Source organism: Sturnus vulgaris, chromosome 5, assembly GCF_052056855.1.
Source record: "Sturnus vulgaris isolate bStuVul1 chromosome 5, bStuVul1.hap1, whole genome shotgun sequence".
NCBI classification, from domain to species: domain Eukaryota; kingdom Metazoa; phylum Chordata; class Aves; order Passeriformes; family Sturnidae; genus Sturnus; species Sturnus vulgaris.
Window position 1 is genome coordinate 28634342 of NC_142247.1, and position 23367 is coordinate 28657708.

Genomic DNA, 23367 nt, shown 5'->3' on the forward strand with positions numbered 1-23367 from the left:
CAAATACTCCTAAACCTACAGGGCAAAACACACAGCTTTGTCCTTGAAATCCACATTACAGGCAAAGGAAAGTCACTCTCTTCTGTTGCATGGGTCTGCTTTGCTTTCTTTAAACAGGGCAGCACTGTGTCTCTGCCCTAACCCTTGGCTGGGCCCAAAAGTCATAAAGATTACCATTCTGTAGCCCAGGGTGAAGGTGATGGAATGTGGCTTCGTGCTTCAGTGCAGTGAATAAGCAGAGCCCTGGCAGTGTCTTTGATGAGGTTCCCATCTTTGATGTCCTTGGGCTGATGAGGGCCAGTTGTGTGGCTGGATGGGCGGCAGCGTGGCAGGATGGTTTCTGCAAGGTCCATGGTGTGGCTGCTGGCACCAGTGACAAGGCTCCTGTTCCCTGCAGGACTGAGGAGGCCTGGTGCAGGGGGAAGGGTGTGGACGGCTATATGCACATACTGCATACTGGAACACCAGGAGCTGTGAATGTGGGCAATGAAAGGACTAGGAAGTGCTGGTACAGCCCTCACATCCTAGTGGTGCTGACAATGGCTGATTTGTGTGGACAGGTGGGAGTGAGAGTGAAGAGAACCTTCCTTTGCTTTGCAGTGACAGTTTCGCTAAGGCTTGGACAACCCTATTCCCAGCCCTGGCCCCCATACAGCTCTGTCAATGAACATCAGATTTGACTTGAGTCCTCCTCTGCTGCTCATTTGCTGTTTTCTTCTTCCTCCCTCCAGTGCCAGCCTTTCCAGGCTGGCATTCCACATGTGCATTTAAAGTGTGGCTGGCAGCACTCCTGGAGGGACAGCCCCTGCCCGGGCATGTGATATGCAAAGACAGGCAGACACTGCCAACCACAGAACATTTCTGGTCTTCTCCCCTCCTTCCTTCTGCCCAGACAGCCCTGGCACTTTTGACCTCGCCCAGGGACACCCAGGAAACAGCTGACATACCAGCTAGACACAAGCATGTAGTCTTCAGTAAAGCTGTGCCTTTTTCTGCTCACAGGTCTTTGCCTTCCCTCCCCATCCCCTCCAGGGAAAGGTAAAACAACAGCTTCTCAACAGGACACAAAAGCACATTGTTAAGAAGTTGTGAGAGCTTGAGAGAGGAAGGAAACAGCCTGAAGAAGAGGAATATTCAAGTACTTGGAGAAATGAAGGAAAGACTAAAAAGGTAAAGAACAGAGAAAGTGAAACAGGGAAAGGAAAGAAGAAAGCTGTGGAAGGCTAAAAGGGAATGAGGACAAAAGCACAGGAGGATATGGGACAGTAAGAGAGCAGAGGAACAGCACTGCTGCTGTAGCAAATGCAGCCATTTCAATGAGGAGAATGAAGAAGAGGTATCTCTTGTGTCCCCACCCTGGCCCAGTGCTTCTTAATCCATGGCTGTTTGCACTCCTCCAAGATCCTCAAGGTGCTATGCCAAGTGGAACTGTCCCTGGGGGTGGTCCTAGCAGGGACTCCCTGTGCATTGTTTTCCCTGTGCACCCACAGCAGAGGGGCCATGTTGTGGGGAAGGGTTTAGCCAGGACCTGCTCAGTGCTGGTGGAGAGAGACCACTGCAATGGAGGATTGCAGCAGGGGCACGGGTGACCCTAGCACAGATTGGTTTGATCTGCACAGAGTCAAATGCCTGTGACACAAGCATGGCTTTTGACCTTAGTGCTGGACAAATGCACCCTCTGCAGCAGGAACACATTCTTTTCCTCTGAGTTTTGCTTCTTTTGGAAAATACATCCATTTTCCCCAAATACTTTGATGCTTCTCAAACAGATGTTACAGGCCAAGACCTAATTCTGTCTCCTCCCACCAGTCACTTGCTCTGAACCACAAAACATGCCTGTCTTCTCTCATTTACCCTGTTCCAAGCTGCCATTTCCCCTTGGGAAGCCACAGCAAGAAAAGGGGATAAAATGCCAGGCCACCATGCCCTCAGACCAACTAGCTGTCTTTACACCCATGGAAGATCCAAGAGAAATCTCTGCTGACATTTCTTGAAACGTGCATGCATCAACTCCATCATCTCTCCCCGATTCTCTCCTTGCCATGTCTTCAAGTGATAAAAACAGGACCAAAGCATGCCCCACACCTACCCCCTCCAAAGTCCATGCCCCTCGAAATCCTTCCCCCCCAACACTATTTCCCCCAGGCAAGATACACAGCTGAGATACAGAAACAAGAGAAAGGAAGCTGACGGACAGTCCACTGTGCAAAAAACAAACCAAGGATGGGGACACTCTGGGAAGGGTGGGGGAGATGCCCTTGTCCCTCTCCGGCACACAGGGAAGCACATGCACGCCCGCACACACTCACACTTGCATCCTCTCACTCCCACGGAGGATGTGCCACATGCTTCAGAGACAGGCCCATGGTTGAGTCAAGGGTAGCAGGGGTGGGTTGTCTATCCAGAGTCACCAGGTGACCAGGGAGGGGGAGGGTCTTTCACAGGTTACTTTCGTGGTTTTCCTCTGTCTCCACAGTCATGGGGGGCAGCCCTCCGTTGTCATTCAGCCGTTTGGCTCTGTAGGTCTCATAGTGGATGTTGTGGGTCACTTCTTTTAGGTCCTGAAGGTGGGTCCTGCAGGGGACAAAGTAGTTTGGGAAACGAGCATACGACAGCCAATATCAGCACAATAAGTATTATTCTTCTGATGATAATTTTATTCCCCAAAATAAATGGAAGATTTTTTCAGTCACTCAGTTTAGCTAATTATTTTACCCCTCTTTCTGCATGGATAGCATGGATGCTATCATACACAACTGAGAGCTGGAGTGTCAGCATTTGAGAACACATAGGCAGGATGCAGGACATGGGCTGAAGTTCCTGGCTGTTCTTGCCAGTGCCCTTCTCACACCTGTGCCACAGGCACAGCCACTGGCCATCCTGGTGTGTCAGAGCAGACTAGGGCTTATCTGAAGCAGTGGTGAGACAAGGAAGCATCAGGAGATGTACCAGGTTTATTGCAGATCATGAGCTGCAGAACACTGCTGTGAGCATCATCCAGAACCTCCACAGACGGCCTGGGGGTTTGGATTGTTAGAGGCTTTGTGATGATCATTTGGCTAGGATGTTTTTACTGAAAGATTTCGGAAAACACCTCTGCTGCAGAAGGTATTACAGAACAAAGAGTTAAGTAGGGTGATGTCAAAGCCTTGTACATGGCCAAATGTCTCAATAGCACCATACCCGCAATTGGAATGAGCCACAGGGATTTGGCTTTGAACTGTGTTTCTATTATTTTCTTATTTTTTGTGTTGTTTTTATAGAGAAGAGACCTGACCCTGGATCTACAGCTCTCCTGCAGAATTTGTGCCAAGGCAACTTCATGAAACAGAGTAGAAATAAGATAGGACAATGAAAGCTATGAAATATGAAGCTTTTCACTTCCAGCTCATATATTCCAGCACGTCCTTCAACTTGGAAGGAAACACAATCTAGGATGTGCTAGTGACCTCTTTATTACTAGCCTGTTGTCAGCAGCAAATAAAAGATTTTGCAAACGTAAAGGGATTTTTTTTAAACTTCCTTAATGGGAGTTTTTGCAACCTTGAGAGGGGTGGTACTATCCTGCTTTTCTCCAGGCATCAAGCTCATCCACGAAAACTAGCACCTACCTGACATAGTGGTCATGTCACTAGGAGAGGCACTGGAGTATCTACCCCTTAACTCAATCCAACCCTACACCACATAAGCTTTCACTGCCTGAAATTTACTTTATTTCCCTTTTAGTAGGGGCTCTTTCATTCTGAGTGGATCTCAGGAAGACTCCCAACTCATCAAGAGCAAATTGGTGCATGACCATGACCTTACCTGATGACAAAATCTCGAAGTAGGGCAAATTCACAGTGATTGAGGTTTTCCACTGAAAAGAAAGCAAGCACTTGTTACATTTGATTTTTTCAACAGTCCCTTTGTGGTTATAGAGCATTACCATGGGGGCAGGTTCCAAGTGGGTAGAGCTTGCATACTTCAGAAAGGACAGACAGTTGTCTGAATGCCATGCTGTCAAGCATTGAGGAGACACAATAAGAGATGATGAATTTTCATTTGAAAACCAGGGCAGCCTCAGGAGCTTAGCTTCACACACCATGGTGTTCAGAGTGGCTCCAGCTTCTGCCAGGTGGTGATAGTGGCACCATATTGACCATAGCAGTTCTCTCCTGGCACAGCTATTTGAGAATTCTCCTTTTGCTTGGTTTCAAGCAGTTTGTCACGAATGGGATGGGAAGGTAGCCACAGGACATGCTATCTGGACCCTTGTCTATTACTGTGATCTGCAGACAACATGTTCAGCTCCCATAAGCAAGAGGGTTTTTACCTTCAATGATTCCCCAAGGTGTTTTCCTGCCCAGGACTCTTTTGCCATTCACTTGGTACTCCTTGTCACTGCCCACTACTGCAAAGGGCATGCTTTCCTGCTGGGGAGAGACACGTGGAAAGATCCATTGAACCTATTCCAGAGACCAGCACCACCATGGCTCCCCATCCACCCGTTCAGCTCAACAAACACAAGGCCTTCTCTGAGAGAAGAGATTCTCCAGAGCAAAACTTCACTGGCTGTCCTTTTCACTCCTCAGTACTATCCCTAGAATTCTGGACTTTTGCTTTCCGGGTGTCCTTGTACCACAACAAGCTTAGTGAGTAGCTTGCAGCAGTGCCAAGGGCTCCAGAGCTGGGGCAGAGCTTTTCTGCACCTATCTCCAGCATTTCTGAGGAGGGGGATGACCAGAGAAGAAGTACCTTAGCATAACCAACAGAGGGTCTGTCAGCCCAGAGCTGCTCATATGGATAGTTTGAGGTGAATATTTCTTGCCACATTTGTAGTTCTTCACAATAGAAAGTCAGGACTCAAATAATCCTTCCCCATAAGCCACATGAACATTCATCAAGTTTAGTCGCTGAAATTGTACTGAGGAAAGCCAGAAATGGAGTAAGGGTGCAGCTTTCCTGGGAAGTAGGACAGTAGATGAGGCTACTGGGGACCCAGATATCTCCACACACACACAGAAACTATCTGTTTCCAGAGCACAGAATTCAGGAGACTCTGTGATCCATAGGGTTGTGCAGATGTTCATAGGTTTACTCTGCTTTATAGATATCCCTGGAAGGAGACTGCAATTACCACAGGAATGGAGATTAAAAAGCAGTTTATTTCTGATGTATGAGGGCAATGATGCTGAAGTGCAGAACAAAATGTGGTGCCCTCCTCATCCCCCCGCCCCCTCCCACAATAAAATGTTTCCTACCCTGATTTTGTCGTTCTCTGTTTTATCCTCCAAGTCCTCATCAAATTCTTTCTGGGGATAAAACTCGATCCCATTTACTTCTAGTTCCTTGCGCACCTAAGCAGAGAGACATTCTGAAGCACAAAGCAGCACAAACCTGAAGGGAAGGCAGTTGGCAAGGCCAGGCAAACATATCTGGGACATCCTTCCAGTGGACAGAAGCTGGAGGGGTTGTCCCGAGGAGGTGCACGCCAAAGTGAGGACACAGGGCAGCAATGATGAGTCCTTCTTCCCAACCTCAGTTACTTGTCTGGCTCTTCAGTTCCCATGACAGAACATATCACAGGATGTCACAGGGATACACACATTTCTTCCTTCTCTAACAGATGCCCTCAGAGATATAAACAGCTGCATCTTTAGGACTTACCTACCAACACTGCATTACATTCTGTGCACACCCTGGGGACTGCACTGCAATCCCAGGAAGAAGGATACCACTCATTTCTCCTGCCTCCAAGCCAGGGCAAGGAAAGGTCCCATCCAGAAGAGGAGATACTCACTCTTTGTTTGAATTCGGTCTTCTCCTCCAAGGTCATGGTGTCAGCCTTAGCAATAACTGGGATGATGTTCACTACCTTGCTGAGATGTTTCATGAACTCCAGGTCCAAAGGCCGCAAGCTGCAGCCCAAGAAGGAACAAGATGGAAGGGGTCACTTTTTACCCTCGTTGCTCTTCCTCCTAATGACTGTCCAAGCATAAGGGCACTAGTGAACCCTCCCTTGCACATATCCTGCTTGCTGCCACCATGTTCTCATCTCCTTCTTCCCATCCATTCTGCCCTCTCCCAAAAAACACAGCGGCATTTCTCCCACTCTTGTAATCTTAGACCCCTTCAAGCCCCACAGCATCCAAAGTTAAGCTAAACAGTGGCCAGCCCTGCTGGCAGGATCCCTGGATCCATGTCTGAGGTGCAGCAGTGTAGGGTATGTATCTGGCACAGAGGTACCAAGGGCTGGAGGAAGGAAAAAAAACTGTGTACATACGAGTGGCCTGTAGGGGAGATGAAGTAGAGGCAGCAGTGCACACGTGTGTCTGGAATTCGTTTCTTCCTTGCAATATTCACTTCCTCTTTCAAAAACTTTTCATATTGCTCATTGATGTATTTCTCAATAGGCTCCCAGCTGTTAAAGTGGGAGAGAGATATGAATAGACAGGTACAAGTCTCCCCGTGTTCCTGCCTACAGTGTTCCCAGCTCTGACAAAGCAGTTTCAGGCATAAAAAAAAATCCACCTCAAGCATCTCGCCATCAGCACAGATGATTAAGAGTTTCTGTAACTGGGCACAGAAATAAGCACTCACCATGTAATATATGCATACCCCCAATCAGACACACAGACCCATGGTTTCACAGTCCCACAGCTCCATTATCAGGCCCCCAGGTGCAATAGGATCCCAGATGCTTTTAAGGGCCAAGGAGATGACAGTCACTCATATACCATCTTAACTTCAACCCTTTCTGGGACACAAGGCCTTGAGCTTGTAAAACTCACCAGTTCTCATTGTTGATCTGGTCCCCAAATCCTGGTGTGTCAATCACTGTCAGCTTCATTTTGACACCACCTTCTTCAATGACTGGAGGAGAAATTGCAAACAATCATACTCCTCCCTGGGGACCTGCTCCATCATGAAACATGTCTCTGTGTCCCACAAGGGAGCAGGAGAGCTCTGCCCTCATCCCTGCCCAGCAAGCATGACCAGACCAGGCTGTGTAATGCCTCAACAGTTATGACCCTCATTTGCATGACCCCAAATTTTGGTAATATCTACACAAAAGCCACCTTACACCATTCTGCCACAGGAAAATGGATTTGTGCTCAGTCTGTGTCCCAAAGGTAGTACCTACCTCAACACAACTTCTCCCTTCTAACCTATCATCCTGAATCTGAGATGATGCTCATTACCCTGCACCACTGTATGAGTTGTGCTGAAGCTTTGTGAGAAGGTGTGCACTACCAGGCTTGGGATGGGACCCAGCAAGGCAACTTGTATAGCTTATTAAATGTAACTGCAGGTGAAAATGACTTACAGCAAGGCTTAATCCACAACTGCAGACTAATGTCTTAGGCAATGAAATCTCTAACTATTTTTCTACCCCTCACTTTTGGCTGTGGCATTCCAGTTTAAGAAAAGCCTGCTCTGTCTCTGAGGCCATCTAAAACTGTCCTTTAGCTTCCTATGGAGAAAGGGCTGCCTAATATCAAAGAACTATTTGCCTAGACTGCTGGGATCTTCTGCAAGACTATGCTGAGGCATCAGTATTGCTCCCACCCCATTGCCTGGCTCTTACCATGCCCAATGGCTTTGATCTCCACTGTCTTGGGGATCTTCTCCTCTCGGTTCCAGCCTGAAGATTTGCGGCTCACCTGGGATTTGAAGAGGGTATTTACCAAGGTTGACTTTCCCAGTCCGCTCTGACCTGAGGATTGCAGAGAGGAAGCTTGTGACATTTGCCACAGCCTAGTGATGACATCAGGCCCAGGAAACAGAGCCAGGCTGGCAGCCTTCCCAGCCAGTCTGGGAAGGTGCTGGAGGTGTCTCCTTGCCTTGTGCAGGCTCTATATTCCCTCAGAGCAACTTCTGTCTACTCCCTCATGCCCTCCCCACAGGGCTCACTCTCCCACCTGGCCTCAAGGGACAGTCCCTGGCCATGGTTCCCAGTTCCTCAGCTGGTCTCTGCCTACCTACAACCATGATGTTGAAGTCAAAACCCGTCTTCATGGTTTTCTTGCGCATCTGCTCAATTATGGTGTCAATACCAATGTAGCCCAGCAGGCTGGCGTTGATGCCCATGGGTTTCATTGGTACAACTGGTTTTTGTCGGGGCTCTGGGACCAGCTCAGACATGGCTGCTTCGTTTTTGCTCTCCACCGGTCCTGCATGGGAACAAAGATTGAAAAATCATTGTTGAGGTGTAACAACAGCCTCCTTGCTGACCTGGCACAGGGGCTGAGGGCAGTTTTAAGCAGCCTTTTCAAGGGCTATTGAGGATAACTGAATGTCAAGATTTTAGTGGTAAGGTTCATTATGGAGGAACATCTACTTGAGTCTCCAGCACACTCTTCTATGTACTCACCAGATGAGGAGGTGAAGTGAGGTTTATTGAGAATGCAGTGTATTAATGGCTACCTCTGAACAGCAGGAACAAGGGCAGGGAGGCTGGCTGGGCCCAAAGCTCCAGGTGTGTCTCCTTATTTTTGTCTCCAGGTTCTCAGCAGGATACCAGTGTTTTGCCCCTCCAAATTCACCATAAAATTTGAGATGGAACAGACTTTAAAAAATTGTGTGTCTCCTGGCATTGAAACAGAGTTTGGGATGTGCCATGAGGACTTGCAAGCTTGGCCCTTGCCAGGGGTGGCTGCATTACTGGCTGTGGTCCTCAGAGGAAGACAATGGTGGAAGTGAAAGCATAGCTATAATCTCTGTGCTTGCCTCCCACCCGTAGAGCAATGGTTTTTGTCATACTCAAAAAACTAATTATCATGACCGGAAAATTAATTATCTGCATCTTTCCCTCCTCATTTCGGCTTCCTCACTCTTCCATGTAAAACAATCGGGAAAGAAAAAAAAACCCCAAGGGCTTTCCAGCCTCCCTGACCCTTTTTTGGGTGATGGCACACATAGCTAGGGGCAGGCCTCACCCATTTATCTCCATCTCATTAGTGAGTAGCTCCCACCCGCTGGGAGGATTCGGAGGTTGGGAGAGGACGGGGTATGGAAGAAAAGCTCTAATTGGTGGGGAAGGGAGGTGTGAGGGATGAATCTGGAAAGGAAGATGAAGGGGATAGGAATCAAATACCTTTCATATACAAGCCAGCTGCAAACTAGAGTTTCTCCCACTTTAATTACTTGACTCCCCCATGCTTTGTCTCATTAGAGGGTTTCTTCCCCAGGACAGAGACAGAATGTTTTTGCTTGGTAAGTACTTCATTTGTTCTGGATGCCACTTCAGTTCAAGTATCTCACACTAAATTATCCCTTTCCATCATTTTGGCAGAATTTTCTCTCCACTTATCAGAATCCACTGGCAGGAGGAAAGGACATGAGCAGTCAGGCAAACGACTGCCATTTGGTGGTGACACATGCCCCTCTTCGAAGGGAAAATGACTCAGAAATCACTGGGCTGAGGACACTGATGGCACCAATCCGCAGTCCCTGTGACAGCTTAGTCAAGCCAGGCAGAGATAGACTGAGAAGAGGTCAGAGAGATTTTGTTCAAGGTCAGGGTTAGGCTGCAGGAGGCTCCATGGCTGAATGGGGACCCTGCCTGGCACTACCACATCAAAGCTCCGGTGCAGACACAAGGGCTGCTCTTCACAGTGAACATTTTACATTTTTTATAAGCTGTAATACCCCACTCTCATGTGCTACGGAAAGACCTTGTGGAAGGACCACCTTTGTCAGAGAGAAGGGTGCCTCCACCCAGCTCCTTTTCATTGCTTGGGAAGTCTTTTATATTAAACTGGGAGAAGGAGCTCTTCTCTGTGTGAGATGATGGTAGCACAGCCACTCATGTACAGCACTGTGGGTAACATCTGAAGGCTCTTGTGCCACCTCTGTTCCACTTGTCCACAGGAGGGAGGACGATCCCCCCCCTGCTTCTCCCCACTGAGTGAGGGCACCCTGGACTATCATCACCCTCTCCTGAAGCAGCGAGCAGCACCCTGGGGGAACCAGAGCACGAGATGAACCATTGGCTTGAGTCAGACTGGCAATTTGGAGCACCTCATGCTGCTGGGCAGCTGCTGGAGAAGGCAGCCTGCCAAGCCAAGTGCTTCTCAGCTGCAATCCTCTCTTACACCCATCATAACTAGTATGTGCCTTTCCTGCTGACGAAGCATCCCCTGAGGCTCCTGTCGTCTTTTTTCAGCTTTATCAAAGCTGATGTCAGCCAGGAAAGCCCATCTCTCTAGTACAGCACAGGGGGCCAGGCCAGCCAGTTCTCCTGCACCCTACCCTTCACTTGTCCTCTCCCAGGCTGCCCATGTCACCTGTATCATGGTTATGTGGCTGTGCTGTGTCCCTCATGCTGCTGCAGTGTTCTCCATATACACCCCACACAGCCCTGCTGGGGTCCTAGCTGGCCACAAGAGTGGGAGAAGAGAGAGAGAAATGGAACAATGAGGGAAATAGGGATGGGGGTTGTGGCCCCAGTGAGGCACTTGGTTACTGGAGTAATTGGGGGCAAATAAACCCCACAGGTGGAAGGGAGCAGGTCAAGATGGGAAGAGAGCCCAGCTGAGCACCTGCATGGGATGGGTGCAGGACATGGGCCACGTGGGCTGTGACACTTTCACTGCCAGGGTGGTAGCTTGTCCTCAGGGAATCTGTCGCCCTCTCCTTTATTCCTTCAACCCTTGTTCTTACAAAGGGAGGAGGAAGGAGGGCATTTGTTGTCAGGCTCAAGTCTCACTAAGAGGTTTGTAACTCATCCCTCAGTCTCACCAAGGAAAGCCTTGCCCAGAGCCAGCAGATGTTGCTAACTGCTGTGGGCATCATAATACAAGACCATTTCTTTGCAAGCGTCACTGTTGGAGCCAGGAGCTTGCAGTGACTAGGGCAGATATTTCAGACTCAGGTTCTTGGGCAGCTATAGAAAACCCTGAGACCAGGAGAAAAGATGTCCAGAAGTCTCCTTAAATATATTGCCTGGATTTTATGTCAGAACATTCAAGGCGTCAGGGTAAGCCACTTACCTTCCTCTGTGTGGGGTTCCTTCCCATACAGCCTCAGGCAGGGAAGCCCCATTTTGCAGAAATTTTCCCAGGGCTCATCTTTCTGCACATGACTTTTCACCTTTTGCCTCCCACAGATCAATTCAAGGAGCCAGCTGAGGAACAGACTGCTGGGGAGGTCAGGGTGTGCAAAACCAAGACCAGAGCTGTACAAGGCAGCCTGAGACATGAAACATGCCTGCCTGCTCCCCTGGGAGTGGTTCTGTTTTATGTGCATTAAAGCTAATGCTGCTAGGAAGCCTCTGGAGCACACTGAGTGGCTGGTCAAGGGGTGGCATTGTGTGTCCTGGGCACATCCCATAGCCCTCGAAGCTGTCCCTGGTAATGAATGGGTGAGAGGGCACTTCTGCCAGTACAGCTGATAATGAATAGAGGGATAGCCAAGGTTAACCACTTACATCTGCTGTTTGCAAGGCCCTCCTTTTCCCTCTGTTCCGTGTGCTAAGAAAAGCTCATTTAAAAGGGCCATAGCTGGTGATACACTCCCTCCACACCCCCACCAAATCCAGTAGGAGGTGGCCTTCGGCTGGCCTGGGCTGTCAGGGAATAATATCTGGCTCATAGGAGATGCTCCATGTGACTGGACCAAGGAAAGATGCAGCTTTTGAGGCAGGAACAGGCAGAACCAGAATGAGTACCCAGTGAGGTCCCCATGATCCCAGCTATTTCCTGCTTCTGACATCCATTGACCCACCCCAGAACCTCTTCCTGGAAGGCCAGCATATGTGGCCAGCAGCAGACACCACTACTGCAGCTCACCCTTCATGCTCTGACGTTCACAGGAGCTATGTGGGGACAGAGGCAGCCCTGCAGGTCCCTTAGGGGCTCAGGTAGTGGGGACTAACATCTACTATGTCCCGATAACCCAGATACAGTCAAATCCCCTCCCCCTGCTTTCTCATCCTTTGTCTGGCAAGAGGGAGGGAGAGCTGCAAACAGTGCTCACCACAAGCCAGCTTCCAGCAAGGAAAGCTATTTAACCCCCACATAACACATGGATGGCCTCACTGCTGTGCTCCTCCAGTGTAGCACAAGATTGTCCCTCTGTAGCTGGAGGCAGTGACCTCACATGCATCTCACTCCAGCCCCTTCCACCCATGCAGTCCTGGACCCACAGTCCCACTCCCTGCAGACGTGGAACAGGGAGGAGGGATGGGTTCAAAACCTGAAGGTGGCTGGCAGAAGCAGACCCTCAAAGGGTGATGCCAGGTTCCTAGGAAAGAAAGCAAGCAGCTGCTTCAGTAGTACAGCCTTCCTGGAGCTCGCGGGCATGAGGACCTGCTCCTTGCTTCGGATCTGCAGAGGTGCTAGACCGAGCATCTCTCCATTGAAAAAATACCTTTCGTTCCTCCGTTCCCATGATGACCCCAGGGCATTTCTTTCAGCGTACAGGGCAATGGCTGAGCCCTGCCGGACATACTGCCTGACCTCAGAGTACAGAACTGAACCATTCTTCTTACCAGCTCTTTTTGCCTAGCTTTAAGATCATCCCAATCCTCTGGGCTGCTGCAGCCTTCCCAACAGCAACCTTTCTTCCCCTCAGCACTCTGCAAAGGGCTTGGGCAAGAGTTTGGCTGCAGTGAAATCTAGGGCAGCGTGTGCCGAAGCCTCTCCGGAGATGCAGAAGCAGGAGGTGAAGGAGCTGGGCGCATCCCCAGCCCAGCCACTACAGTCCCGGCCATGCCCTTGGTGCTGCTCTCTAGCTGTACAATCCTTGTCCCATGTCCCAGCCCACCCCTTGGGTGGCACAGCTGTATCACAAGGCGAACGGATGCTGAGCATCAGCATCAGGGTACCCACACCACCACAGCTGCCTGTGTCCCTGCCCGCATGCCTGCTGGCTCCCGTGCAGATGCCCAGGGAGACGCACAGGACATCCCCACTGCCTGTCACTGGCAAAGGACAAGCCAGGTGCCGAGGAGTTTGTGGGCACTCCCCAGCTGGATTATCTCTTCCTTTCAAAGCAGTGCCTGGCACTAGCTACTCCCCATCAGCACCACAACCAGCCCTGCTCCTTCTTCATACAAGACTGCTGCCACCAAAAGGAAGAAAACAGAGGAAAGACAAACCCAGGACCGATTTCCCCCACTGCCCTCCGGGGTTATCCCTCCCCCATGCCCAGAGCTGGGCAGCGCGGGGGCACGGCGGAGGATGCCTGCGCAAAAAGCCCCAGCGGTGTCCCTCTGGCGTTGCCCAGCCCTGCCAAGCCCGGAGCATCCTACCTTTGAACATGAAGCTTCCTTTGTCTCCGAATCCTCTCCCAAGGGGGTGGGTCTCCCCCCACTTTCCTAGCCTGACGCTGATGAAGCAGCACGGTGGGCTACAAGGCTCCACTTGCTTTTACCTTTGTCTTTCTTCCCTGTGTCCTCTTCTCCCCCCTCTCTCCTTCCCTTCCTTCTCCAGTGGCTATTTCAGTAGAGCGGGGATGCTGGTGCTGCTCCTGCTGCCATCGTCATGTGACCTGAATATTAAACATCTCCGCAAAATCTCCCCCCGCGCACCCTCCCCCGGCTCCATCCCAGGTCCCCGGCTCCATCCCAGGTCCCCGCCAGCCTCCATGACTTGCGGGGAGGGCATGGCCTCGGGGCTGGAGGGGCCGATGCCGAGGGGCCCCCACTGCACACCCACACCCCACAGGCCTTTTCTTGCCCTTTTCCCTCCCAATTCCTCAGCCTTTTCAGCATCTGTGCTTGTTTAAGGAGGGACATATTTAACCCTTCACAGCTTAGTTCCGGCGGGGCTGAGAAAGGGTGCTCTTTGCCCCTAGGTATTTTGTGAGATCAGGAGATTGCAAAATCTCCTTCTGCTTTCCCAAAAGGAGGAAATTTGGAATGTTTTGGTTCATCAAAAGCGATTTGCCCTTCAGCTTTGCCTGTGGAGGTGTGAGAAACCTTTTCTTCTCCAGCATCATGATTCCTGGCTGTCAGCCCAAGGCGCAGAGGCAGAGACAGCACTGTCCCCTCTGCGTGCATGGTGTGTATAAACGCGTGTGCATGTGCATGTGTGTGCCTGCGTGTGGCGAGCAGGGACAGGTCCTCCCACTTGGACCATGTTGGGGTACACAGGTCACGTCCTCATGTGCTCTGGAAAGCACCTCCGTGTGCCCTGTGGATGTGTCTGTGCCTTTGCCTTGTGGATGCCTCTGGCCGCTTGCATCTTTGGATGGGGATGCCCTTTCCCTGCTTTGCATTTCCTCCTCCTACATTTGTGAGTCCTGGCCCCAACAGGCACTGTGTCCCTGTCATGCTGTACTGGGACACCAACATTTGGGAATGCTCTGAGCCTCCAGTTAGTGGGATGACAGGAGCACCATGTGTTCTTCCACCACAAGGCAAACTCCCTGGGTGGGGGTCAGGTTGTGGGGTGCCCGGCAGACTTGGCAATTGTTTGAGGATCCTCTTTTTGCAGTGCTCTGGCACCCGCTGCAGATTACAGGAACATTTAGAAATAATTGTGAGCAGTTACCCCGGGCTAGGCTGAGCAGTGGACAGGCTGGTTTCCGACAGATAGACAGACAGGCATTCTAGCACCCAGAAAATCTCCTGACATGGTGACCACCGTTGCCCATCTCCGTACTGGGTGCCAGGCTCATGCAGGCTGTCCTCCCAACAGCTGGTGCCCACCCTGGTATGGGTCAAGAGGCAATCACTCCAAGGGGAGGAAGTCCCCATCCTCCCTCTCATCACCCTGCTTCTCCTGAAGGGTCCTGCCCCATGCTGGACTCCATGTCATTGCCGAGGGACCCCCTTGGTGCATCCCTCCCTCTACCCAGCCCATCCCGTTCGCGGAAACCCACCGGAGCGTGGTGGGGCACAGGACACCCCCATCTTCGCCACCAGGATGGCCTGGGCCCCGTCAGAGCTGCAGCGTTGCTGGGGCCCCTCGGCCACCACGGGCCGGGGCCGAGGAGGGATTGGGGTGACGGGGGCCGGGCCCCGCAGCCGCTCCCAGGGGAGCCCCCCCCCCGCCCGGCGCAGCGTGACCGAGAGGCAGCTCCGCTTCGTGGGGGCAGCGACACCGAGGGGGCTGTCCCGCCGCCGTGGGGGGCCCGGGGTGCGGCTGGGGCTCCCTGGGGCGGACAGGCAGCTGCGATGAAGGGCGATGTCCTCCTCCATGGGGATCGGCAGTGGGCTGGAAGCAGAAGTGCGAGGGCAGGGGCTGGAGGGCCAGGGTCCCTGCTGTCAGGGCTGTGGTGTCTCGGGGTGCAGAGCTCCCTGGGGCTGCTCCCATTCACATGCTTGAGCCCCCACCTCCAGCCCTGTCCAGCTAGCCCGCCTCCAGCTGGGACAATGGGGCCCTTGTGGCCTGCATGGCTCGCTCCCACGCTGGGTGCCATGGCCACTCCTGCTCCTGCCCAGCACCTTCCTGACCTCTGGCACCAGCAGCCCCACAGCATGGGCAGCTCCACATGACCCCCTGCCCTGGTCCCATGGCAAGAGCTGGAGGAGTGATGCAGACCTGCCAGGTCACACATGTGCTGCCTGCTTCCAAGGACTGGGTGTGATTTAAAAAAAAAAAAAAAAATTGAATTTTTGAAATGTTTTTCCTTCCTCTCTTACTTTTTTCCCTCTCAAATGGCATACTCTAGTGCAACAATTTATATCCCACTGCGCAAGTTCAATGGTCACTTGTTGGGTGTTTGTCCAAGTTGGTGCTTCATTCCCTTATTCTGATTTTCTTTTGCTACTTCATTATCATCATTACTGTGATTGTTTCTTAATTTTGCCAGCTTTGTAGCATTTTCAGGGTCAAGAGGGATTCAGCTTGCCACTCCACATCTTCCTCACTGTAAGAGACTTTGAAGGGCAGCACAGCAAACAAGGAGGAAAGGAGAAAGGTATTTTGGTGAGATAGGATGAGAATATGAATGGTTTGTTGGGCAAGTGGGAGCAAAGAAGAGATACAGGCACCAATAGCACCTACAGTGTGGCAGGGACAATGATTGTATGATTTCAGGTGACTGGGGCTGAGGGAAGTGGAAGAGGAATCACCATCCAATGACCCACATCCAATGCTGGTGGAAGGCAGAGAGCAGGACAGTGCAAGTTCTCTGCTTCCTTAAGGGCAAAGAGACAGAAAACATGAAAAAAACCCAACTGATATTGTGTAGTATTTCCAGCAATAAGTATCTTCTCTGATTCCTTATGTAGTTTAATTCAGTATCTGTGACTATTTACTTCTCCCCTGAGGTCTTTCTGGCTGCACAGATCCCACAGAGGAGAAACAATCTCAGTTTTCAGGCAGCCTTGGCTTAATTATTCCCAGATAGCCCGGCAGTGTAGCTGGCACAGGAGCCAGACCAATGGAGACCTACCCTGTTGGAAAGGAAACCTCACTGCAGACTGCTCTTTGCTGCCTGCCCAGAGCTAGAGGGAGGCAGCTCCCAGGGGGAACAACAGGAAAATAAAGCGTCAACCATGCAGTTTGTCACACGCTTCCACTGGGGAAGCAGTTGACACGACTGACAATAAAGTCCTTCATAGCCATGGAAAATACCTGGCTTGATGCTGATTAAACAGCAGGACTAAACAGGACAAAACATAAGCCAGAGGAAATGAACAATTAGTTTCTTTCTAATCCAGACTTCACCTGGTTGCTGTCTTCTTTTGTTCAGTTTCTGCGTTGAGTCATGGGCAGAGTGGAGGTCAAAACAGGCACAACAGCATGCAGAGGAAGGGAGAGGGGACCCCTGTGAGAGCAGGCTTCCTTTCCCACAGGGATGGTTTAGCTTCTTCCTGACTGCTCCAAGCCCCTCAGCTCCAGTGCGGAGGTTTTTATGCTGCCCCACAGTTCAGCTGTGTTCCTTTACAGGGCAATCCCATCTATCAGGGAGTCAAGGTGAGGAAGCGGGTTTCCAAGTTGGTGTTTGGAGATATGGCTGTGATGTGCCAGAGGACAGGGAATGTGAGCCATTCAGCTGAGGGTGGCACATCAGACCATGCAACCCAGCCCCTTATCATTTCCTTTTCACAGCCCAAAGACACGAAAATGTATCTGTTTCAGACTACACCTGCTCTTTGAGTCTTTGCTTGACAGGGCAAGTATGACTTTGGGCACAGCAGTAATCCCAGTCACTGCATTCCCCTGCTGAGTGAGACTCCCCAGTCAGGGTACTTGCATCATGGTATCTGTTACTTGGCTGAATGAAAGAACTCTTGACTTGTCCTCTGTCTGAAGCAGAGCCAAAAAGCTGCTGCCAGTGTGTGCCTGGTTTTGGTGTGGAAAAGAATGGTAATGCAATTGCAGTTTGGTAGATGCAATGTCCAACAAAGACATAGGATATTTGCAGGATGTCCTGATCCATTCTTTAGAGCTAAAAATTAACTTTCATCCCCAGAGAATTACCAACTTTCAGGCTGCACCCGTGCTTTGAGTCTTTGCTTGCCAGGGCAAGCAAAACTTTGGGCACAGGAGTAATCCCACTCACTCTGTTTCCCTGCATAAATCACTCACAGCAGCCCAAAAAACTCTCCTTTCTTTGGGAATGGAAGAGAGAACTTCCTGCTCCCAGGTTCAGAGGTGAGGCTGAGTTGCACAAGCCAGGAGCAGTGGCAGATTTTCACAGCTGGCCTGAGGAACCCCTGCTGCTGAAAGGAGCCATTGGGGACTAGAGCACAGAGCCATAACAATGGAAGGGTGCTGGAGATGTGGTTTGCCAATATACTGGCTGAGCCAGGTGATGGCACAGGATGCACAGACATGTGCATGTAGAGTGGTGGCACCAGTTAACACACCTGGAATATGCAGGAGTAAGGCACACAGGATCCCTCTGTGTCTAGATCACTTACAGGTAGCACCATTCCACCTACATGCATGCAAATGGTGAATGTTTGGGTGGGAGGAGAGGAGACACAGCCTCCTGCCACAGGCTCCTTGCTCGCTCAAACCTCGTTATACACACTGGGCATTGCACTGGGCTGGCAGGGAGAGAGAGGATGGGGGTATCCCTCTCAGCCCAGTGTCACAACTTCATACAGCATTTTGGCATCTGGTCATGCCCATGACAGTGCAGGAAGTCTATATACATGGGATTTTGTGCCAGACCCATATTATACAGCTTGGGTCCAGAAAGCAAAAGTGATACAGTGGGCCCATTTAGATGGCAGGCTCAATGTTCCTTCTCAGAGACATGTAGGGAAAAAAAGGGCTGAGGGACGCTTCACAGCTTTCACTGGGAAACAGTTAAGGAAGAGCCTATCCAAGCTGTAGGGCTCTGCAGTGCAGGGAACTAAACAAATATAAGTTGCTTCACAGTCTGCCCCATCTCCCTCCAAGACAGAGGAGCAGAAGGCCAGGCAGATCAGGAAAGTCTGGCAGCACTCCTTCATGGGCAGCTGCAGAACGTTCTCAGCTTGACACAGGACTTGAACAAATCTCTTTAATAAAGACCTTTAATTTGAATGTGGTGCATCTGAAATGGATTTATGGATGGATGTTCACCGTCTCCCAAACAGACACGGCAGGGGTGTGCATTTAGCAAGGATAAAGGCATTCAGTCTCTGAGGCTCACTGAGCCCTTGGTCCCTCTGCATAGAGCTTCGGCAAGCTTACCATCCTAGCACCAAGAGTGGGTGCTGGGAAGAGCTCAGCTGAAGAAACAATTTGTATTGAAACCCCACTTATTTTCCCAAAAATACCCCTTGGACTTACACTGTGTTAGATTTAACATAGGGAATAGGAGTACAAGGTTCTGCATCCCTTTGCAAAAGCCGGTACCTTTCCTACTGAAGATCGGTCAAGATGCCAGGCAGCTCTAGCTCAAGTGATTAACAAGGGATATTTCATTTGAGTGGTTCATCTGTCTTGGCCATGGGAAGGAACAGAAGTCCTTGGCTGGCTGAAGATCTGTGAGCACATGGGAAGCCTCAGCCACACAAATCTTGACTAAGAAGCAAAGGGGCAGAATGGTGAGTGATGAGTGTGATCAGCAGATCAGCACAGAGCAAAGTGATGAGCTGCTGCACTTGTACCAAGGCAGGACTGCCATCCCTAGTGAGGCTTGTGGTCTGGTGCCTACCCAGGAGAGATTCCTCTGGCTGCAATGGGCAGCTTGTCAGACCTCAGGCACCCCAAAGGCCAGGTTGTCCCGAATCATCAGTGTCTTCCGAAGGTCTCGCTCCATGATTGGCCTCTGTGTTCGCCACTTATGGGCTTCCTGGAGTCCTGGTTCAAAGTAGTAAATGCAAGCTCCAAAGCCCACCAGGATGAGAATGGAGATCATCAGATACATGGGCACAAACCAATCCAAGAAGTGGGGCATGGCTGCCAGAGAAAAAGAGAGAAAGCTCATGCAGTGGGAACACCCAAAACGCACCCCCACCAAGACTGATCACAAGACATCTGCCTCATCAGCGGTGCCCAGTCCCTCCTCACAGCCCTGCTGCACCTGGTTCATGCTTGGTTGCACATGAAGGCACCTCATCTGCTGGGAGAGGTCAATACATCTGGGGTCATTGCTGGGACCCCTGCACAGAGTGTCAGTCTGGCTCCCTCCCCACAGAGGGAGTTGAGCTTGCTTGCCCCCGGCCCTGTTGCCAGTGATTAAAAGTAGGCAGTGCGTAAATACAGCTGCTTCTCACCTCCTGCTTGAGGGAAAATCTGCTTCCCCTGACATTCCATCACCCCTTTGAATTCCCAGTCTGAGCTGGTCTGGCTCAGGACTGAGCCCTCCCTTCCCGCACCCCGGCTTTGCCAGGGCTCAGCACCAGTCCTTAATTCAGCACCAGTCTGTGAGCAGACCTGAGATCCCTCCACCACATCAGCCACTGTGCAGTGGGGGACACTCACCGGGAGCAGCCGATCTGCCTTGCCAAGAGCTCCTGGCCAGCTGGGTGCAAGGTGAGTCTGGAGCAGCGTTGCCCTGGGGAATACAAAACAACACCACACTGTGTGATTGCTGCTGGCCTAGTGCTAAAAATGGAGAGCAGGAAGGAGCAAACATCTCCTTGACCAGATGTCAGGGATGAAGATTTCTGGAGGTCTGGACAAATGGAATCCCAGCCCTATAACCTGCTCGTGCCCTGGCACAATCTCTCCCCACCATTATGGCCCTGCTGATGCCATGCTTAGGACATGCACCATAACTTAGGGCCATTTAAATTTGTAATGGCATCACATTTGAGCCTATCCTTTATCCTCATCCTTTGGGAGGGAGAGAGCAACACACATTGCAACCCACAAAGATGCCTAACCTGTTCAGGTCTGCTTGTTCTCTACCAAAATGCCAGCCAAGGTGTGGATCATGCAGAGACAGAAAAGGGGATCAAAAAGCATCTCCCACAAAAAGCACAGCTACGACTTCACCGGGCATCAGATTTTCTGGGTTTTGCACTGTGAACATACTGTTTATTAAAGGCTTTTGTGGATTAAACCTGGGACCCTCACGCTTGGGAAACCACAGTGATGTCAGGCTCAGGCATAAAAATGCAGTCCTGAAAGGGGGCTTTCCAGACCCTCACCCCTTAGTGGGAGTGATGAAATGCCCATTGACTTCAGTGGGAACAGAGTTAAGGGAGACCTGTACCCACATCAAACTCCTGCTTTTCCAGACAGATGAAAGCTGTCACATCTGACCGTCGCCCAAGTACTCCCTCTGCAATAACCATATATCCCCAAATCCCTTTCACAGGGCGTGTTAAGAGGAGGCTGGAGAGAACTCTGAGCATTTCCATCCTCTTCCCTGCTCCTGGCCCATAAGGTTGATGCCTTTTCCACACCAGGGGCTGGGCTTTTTTCTTTTGTTTTTTAATACCACAGCCATCAGTTGTTTCCAATGTTTCCAACAGCATTTATCTTCTGGACACCTCTTATCCCAGGAGGGCCTGTAACAGTAAGTTTTTTGTCACAGGGTAAGATCTGAAACAAGCTGCAATTCTTATTACCATAAGCAAGAAACAGCAGAAAATGCCTGATTTCCTCCCACTTATTGGCACTTATTGGCATCTGATCTGGGCACTGCTGCTGCCTCTTCATGGCTGCATGTGCCTTCCTCAGGTGAGCAACTGCTGAAGAAAGCTCCCACCATAACTTGCAATAACATCACAGAGGTGTTATGAGGAACTGTGGGACTTGTCTTAACACATCTTAAGGGACCATGTAAGGAACTAGGCACAAACTCCTTCTGCAACAGGAGTTGGGTCTGAACTCTGGGCCAGAAACCCAACAGCACAGCTTTCCTACATGCTCTGAAAAAGTAGCTCCTTTGCACCCCCTGCACCCCCTAGTTGCAGCTGCAGACATCCTGGGGAGGTCAAGCTGCTGCAAACCCCTTTTTCAGAGGTATCTCAGCAGCTGGTATCTGCTCCTGGCTGGCAACAGCAATGGGCAGGGTTAGGGACACTGTGAAGGTGAGCTCAGCTTGGATATCCTGAGCTGACGAGAGGAAAGCCAATAACCTCATTCCCTTCCCTGATCATCCACTTTCCAAATGTGTGAGTAAAGCTGCCATCCAAAAAAGCGCTGCAATAAAAAGCAGCCCTACGCACTTCCCAATTCATCCTTCCTCCATCACTAGTAGAGCCAGCATTTCCTAGCTCCTCGCCAGCAACCTATTCTTCAGTCTACTTGCTATGCAGCCCTATCCTTGTGCTGTGTTCCCACGCTGCTCACCCGTCCCCGCCCCCTCCACGAAGGGTCCTCATCATGGCCAAGCCGAGTGCTGGGTGAGGTGTCAGGGCCCCCCTCCTGCCTCTGCAGGGCTGGCCTGAAGAAGCAACTTGCTTTTGTCCCGCGGGTGAGCAAATACTGGCTGCAAAAACTGAAAAGAAGGAGTTTCATTTAAAGATGTCAGCTTTCTGGAGCAGTTCTGCAGATATTAAATGTGCCTTAACCTTGCTGGACCAGTTGATCTTCAGCACCTCATTTTGCAGTGGGACATCCATGTCCCCCCAAAGACACGAAAGAGTCCTTGGTCTTCCATCCAAAAGTGTGTCTCATATAGATAAGCTATCTGACCCCTTTTAAACCCATGCTACACCTCACTCCAGCCTCTTGCCTTCAGTGTCACCCGTGGATCACCCATGCCACCTTCCACTGCCCCCGAGGTGCCGTGGGTACATTTGAGACAGGAGCCCCAGGGTGCACGTTGCAAGGGGCAGGGCAGAAACTGCTTGGAGGAGGCTGGGAGCAGCATACCCGGACACAGGAGAATTTGGGAACAGAACCCTCCCTTGTGCGTGGCTGGGAGCACAACCCGGGTTGAAGCGTTACAAGCCGTGGCCTCCCTTCGACCGCAGGAGATTCCCCCAGACTTGGCCACCCTGGAGCAGGCTGCAGCTTGGGGCACGGAGCTGCCGGTGAATGGGGACCCAGACATGACCTCGCTCCCATGCACCGCATCCCCATCAAACATCGCCACCTGCCCTGCCACCTGCCACCTACCTTCTTCTACGGTGCGGGCGACGGGATGAGACTGCTCCCTCTGGCATCTGCCGGGTCCCAGCTGGGATGAGTCAGGCTCCTTTCCCGGCCAGCCAGTGCCAGGGAGAAGGTACCCCGCGCCGGGAGACCTGGGTGACAGCGGGAGGCGACAGGCGCGGATGGGCGGGCGGCAGGCAGGGAGGGAGGGAGGGATGGTGGGAGCAGCCGCGGCGGGCGGGGGAAGGACAGGCAGCCAGCAGCGTGGTCTCATTGCCCACCGGGACTCCCGGGGGCTTCCCCCACCGCCTCCCCGGCAGTGTCAGCCCCGCTCCAGCCTCCCCGGGGCACCCCACGCCAGCCTTCCCCCGCAAGAACGACTGTCTGCAACCGACTGCATCCCGGCGCGGCGAGGGGGGAGCATTTTAGCAGCGGTCGCTATGGCAACGAGCCTCCCCAGCTCACCCGCACATGGTACCCGGGTCAGAGCCACGGGGGAGCTGGCCGCGGGATGCTCTCCCTCCTCCTGCATCATCCGCAGCCCAGCTGCAGCCCCGGAGGAGGAGAAATCCTGGGACAGACGTGTGTGAGCTCGAGCTGATGGAGATGAACAGAATTTCAGGCTCCACAGATTTACCAGAGTATGCAGCCCAGGGACTGGGGGCTGGTGGTTTTCATCAGTGGATTGGAGGCAGAGAGAGAGAGGGGTGGAAGAAGTAAGGGGGTTAGTACTCCTTTCTGGGCTTTTATGTAAACTAAAAACAATCAATGCTTTGACCAAAAGAACGTTCCATCAGGAAACAGAAAAAACAATGCTGTCTGAAGTACTATTCTTGTTTTCAGTGAAATACCTTTTTCCTGAATCCATACCTAGTTCTGTCATTGCTGCTGCTGACAAGAGATGTTTTATTAAACCATTTTCAGCTTTTCAGCAGCACAAAAATAGGAACATGCAAACTAGTTTGTTTTTTTCATATCGAGGGGAGTTTGGGGAGTA

The 23367-nt window shown here is 51.3% G+C and overlaps 2 protein-coding genes across 5 annotated transcripts; both read right to left on the reverse strand.

Moving 5' to 3' along the window:
* Window positions 1-965: 965 nt before the first annotated feature.
* On the reverse strand, window positions 966-13706 carry SEPTIN3 (septin 3). Of its 4 annotated transcripts, none has more exons than XM_088165236.1 (10): window positions 13238-13706; window positions 7965-8156; window positions 7571-7699; window positions 6774-6855; window positions 6266-6403; window positions 5783-5900; window positions 5244-5339; window positions 4316-4415; window positions 3808-3859; window positions 966-2574 (listed from the first exon to the last, which is right to left on the reverse strand). In XM_088165236.1, exons 1-10 carry the CDS (start codon window positions 13245-13247, stop codon window positions 2439-2441), a joined length of 1053 nt encoding a protein of 350 aa, XP_088021362.1. In that variant the 5' UTR covers window positions 13248-13706; the 3' UTR covers window positions 966-2438. The 4 variants fall into 4 exon arrangements, with proteins under 4 accessions (XP_088021362.1, XP_014738056.1, XP_088021363.1 ...); XM_014882570.2 differs by having other exon boundaries at window positions 13360-13656; XM_088165237.1 differs by having other exon boundaries at window positions 4316-4412; window positions 13360-13500.
* A 4682-nt stretch (window positions 13707-18388) lies between these two features.
* Window positions 18389-22789, reverse strand: SMIM45 (small integral membrane protein 45). The gene is made up of 3 exons (XM_088165243.1): window positions 22395-22789; window positions 19803-19875; window positions 18389-19277 (listed from the first exon to the last, which is right to left on the reverse strand). Exon 3 carries the CDS (start codon window positions 19273-19275, stop codon window positions 19069-19071), a length of 207 nt encoding a protein of 68 aa, XP_088021369.1. The 5' UTR covers window positions 19276-19277; window positions 19803-19875; window positions 22395-22789; the 3' UTR covers window positions 18389-19068.
* Window positions 22790-23367: the final 578 nt, after the last annotated feature.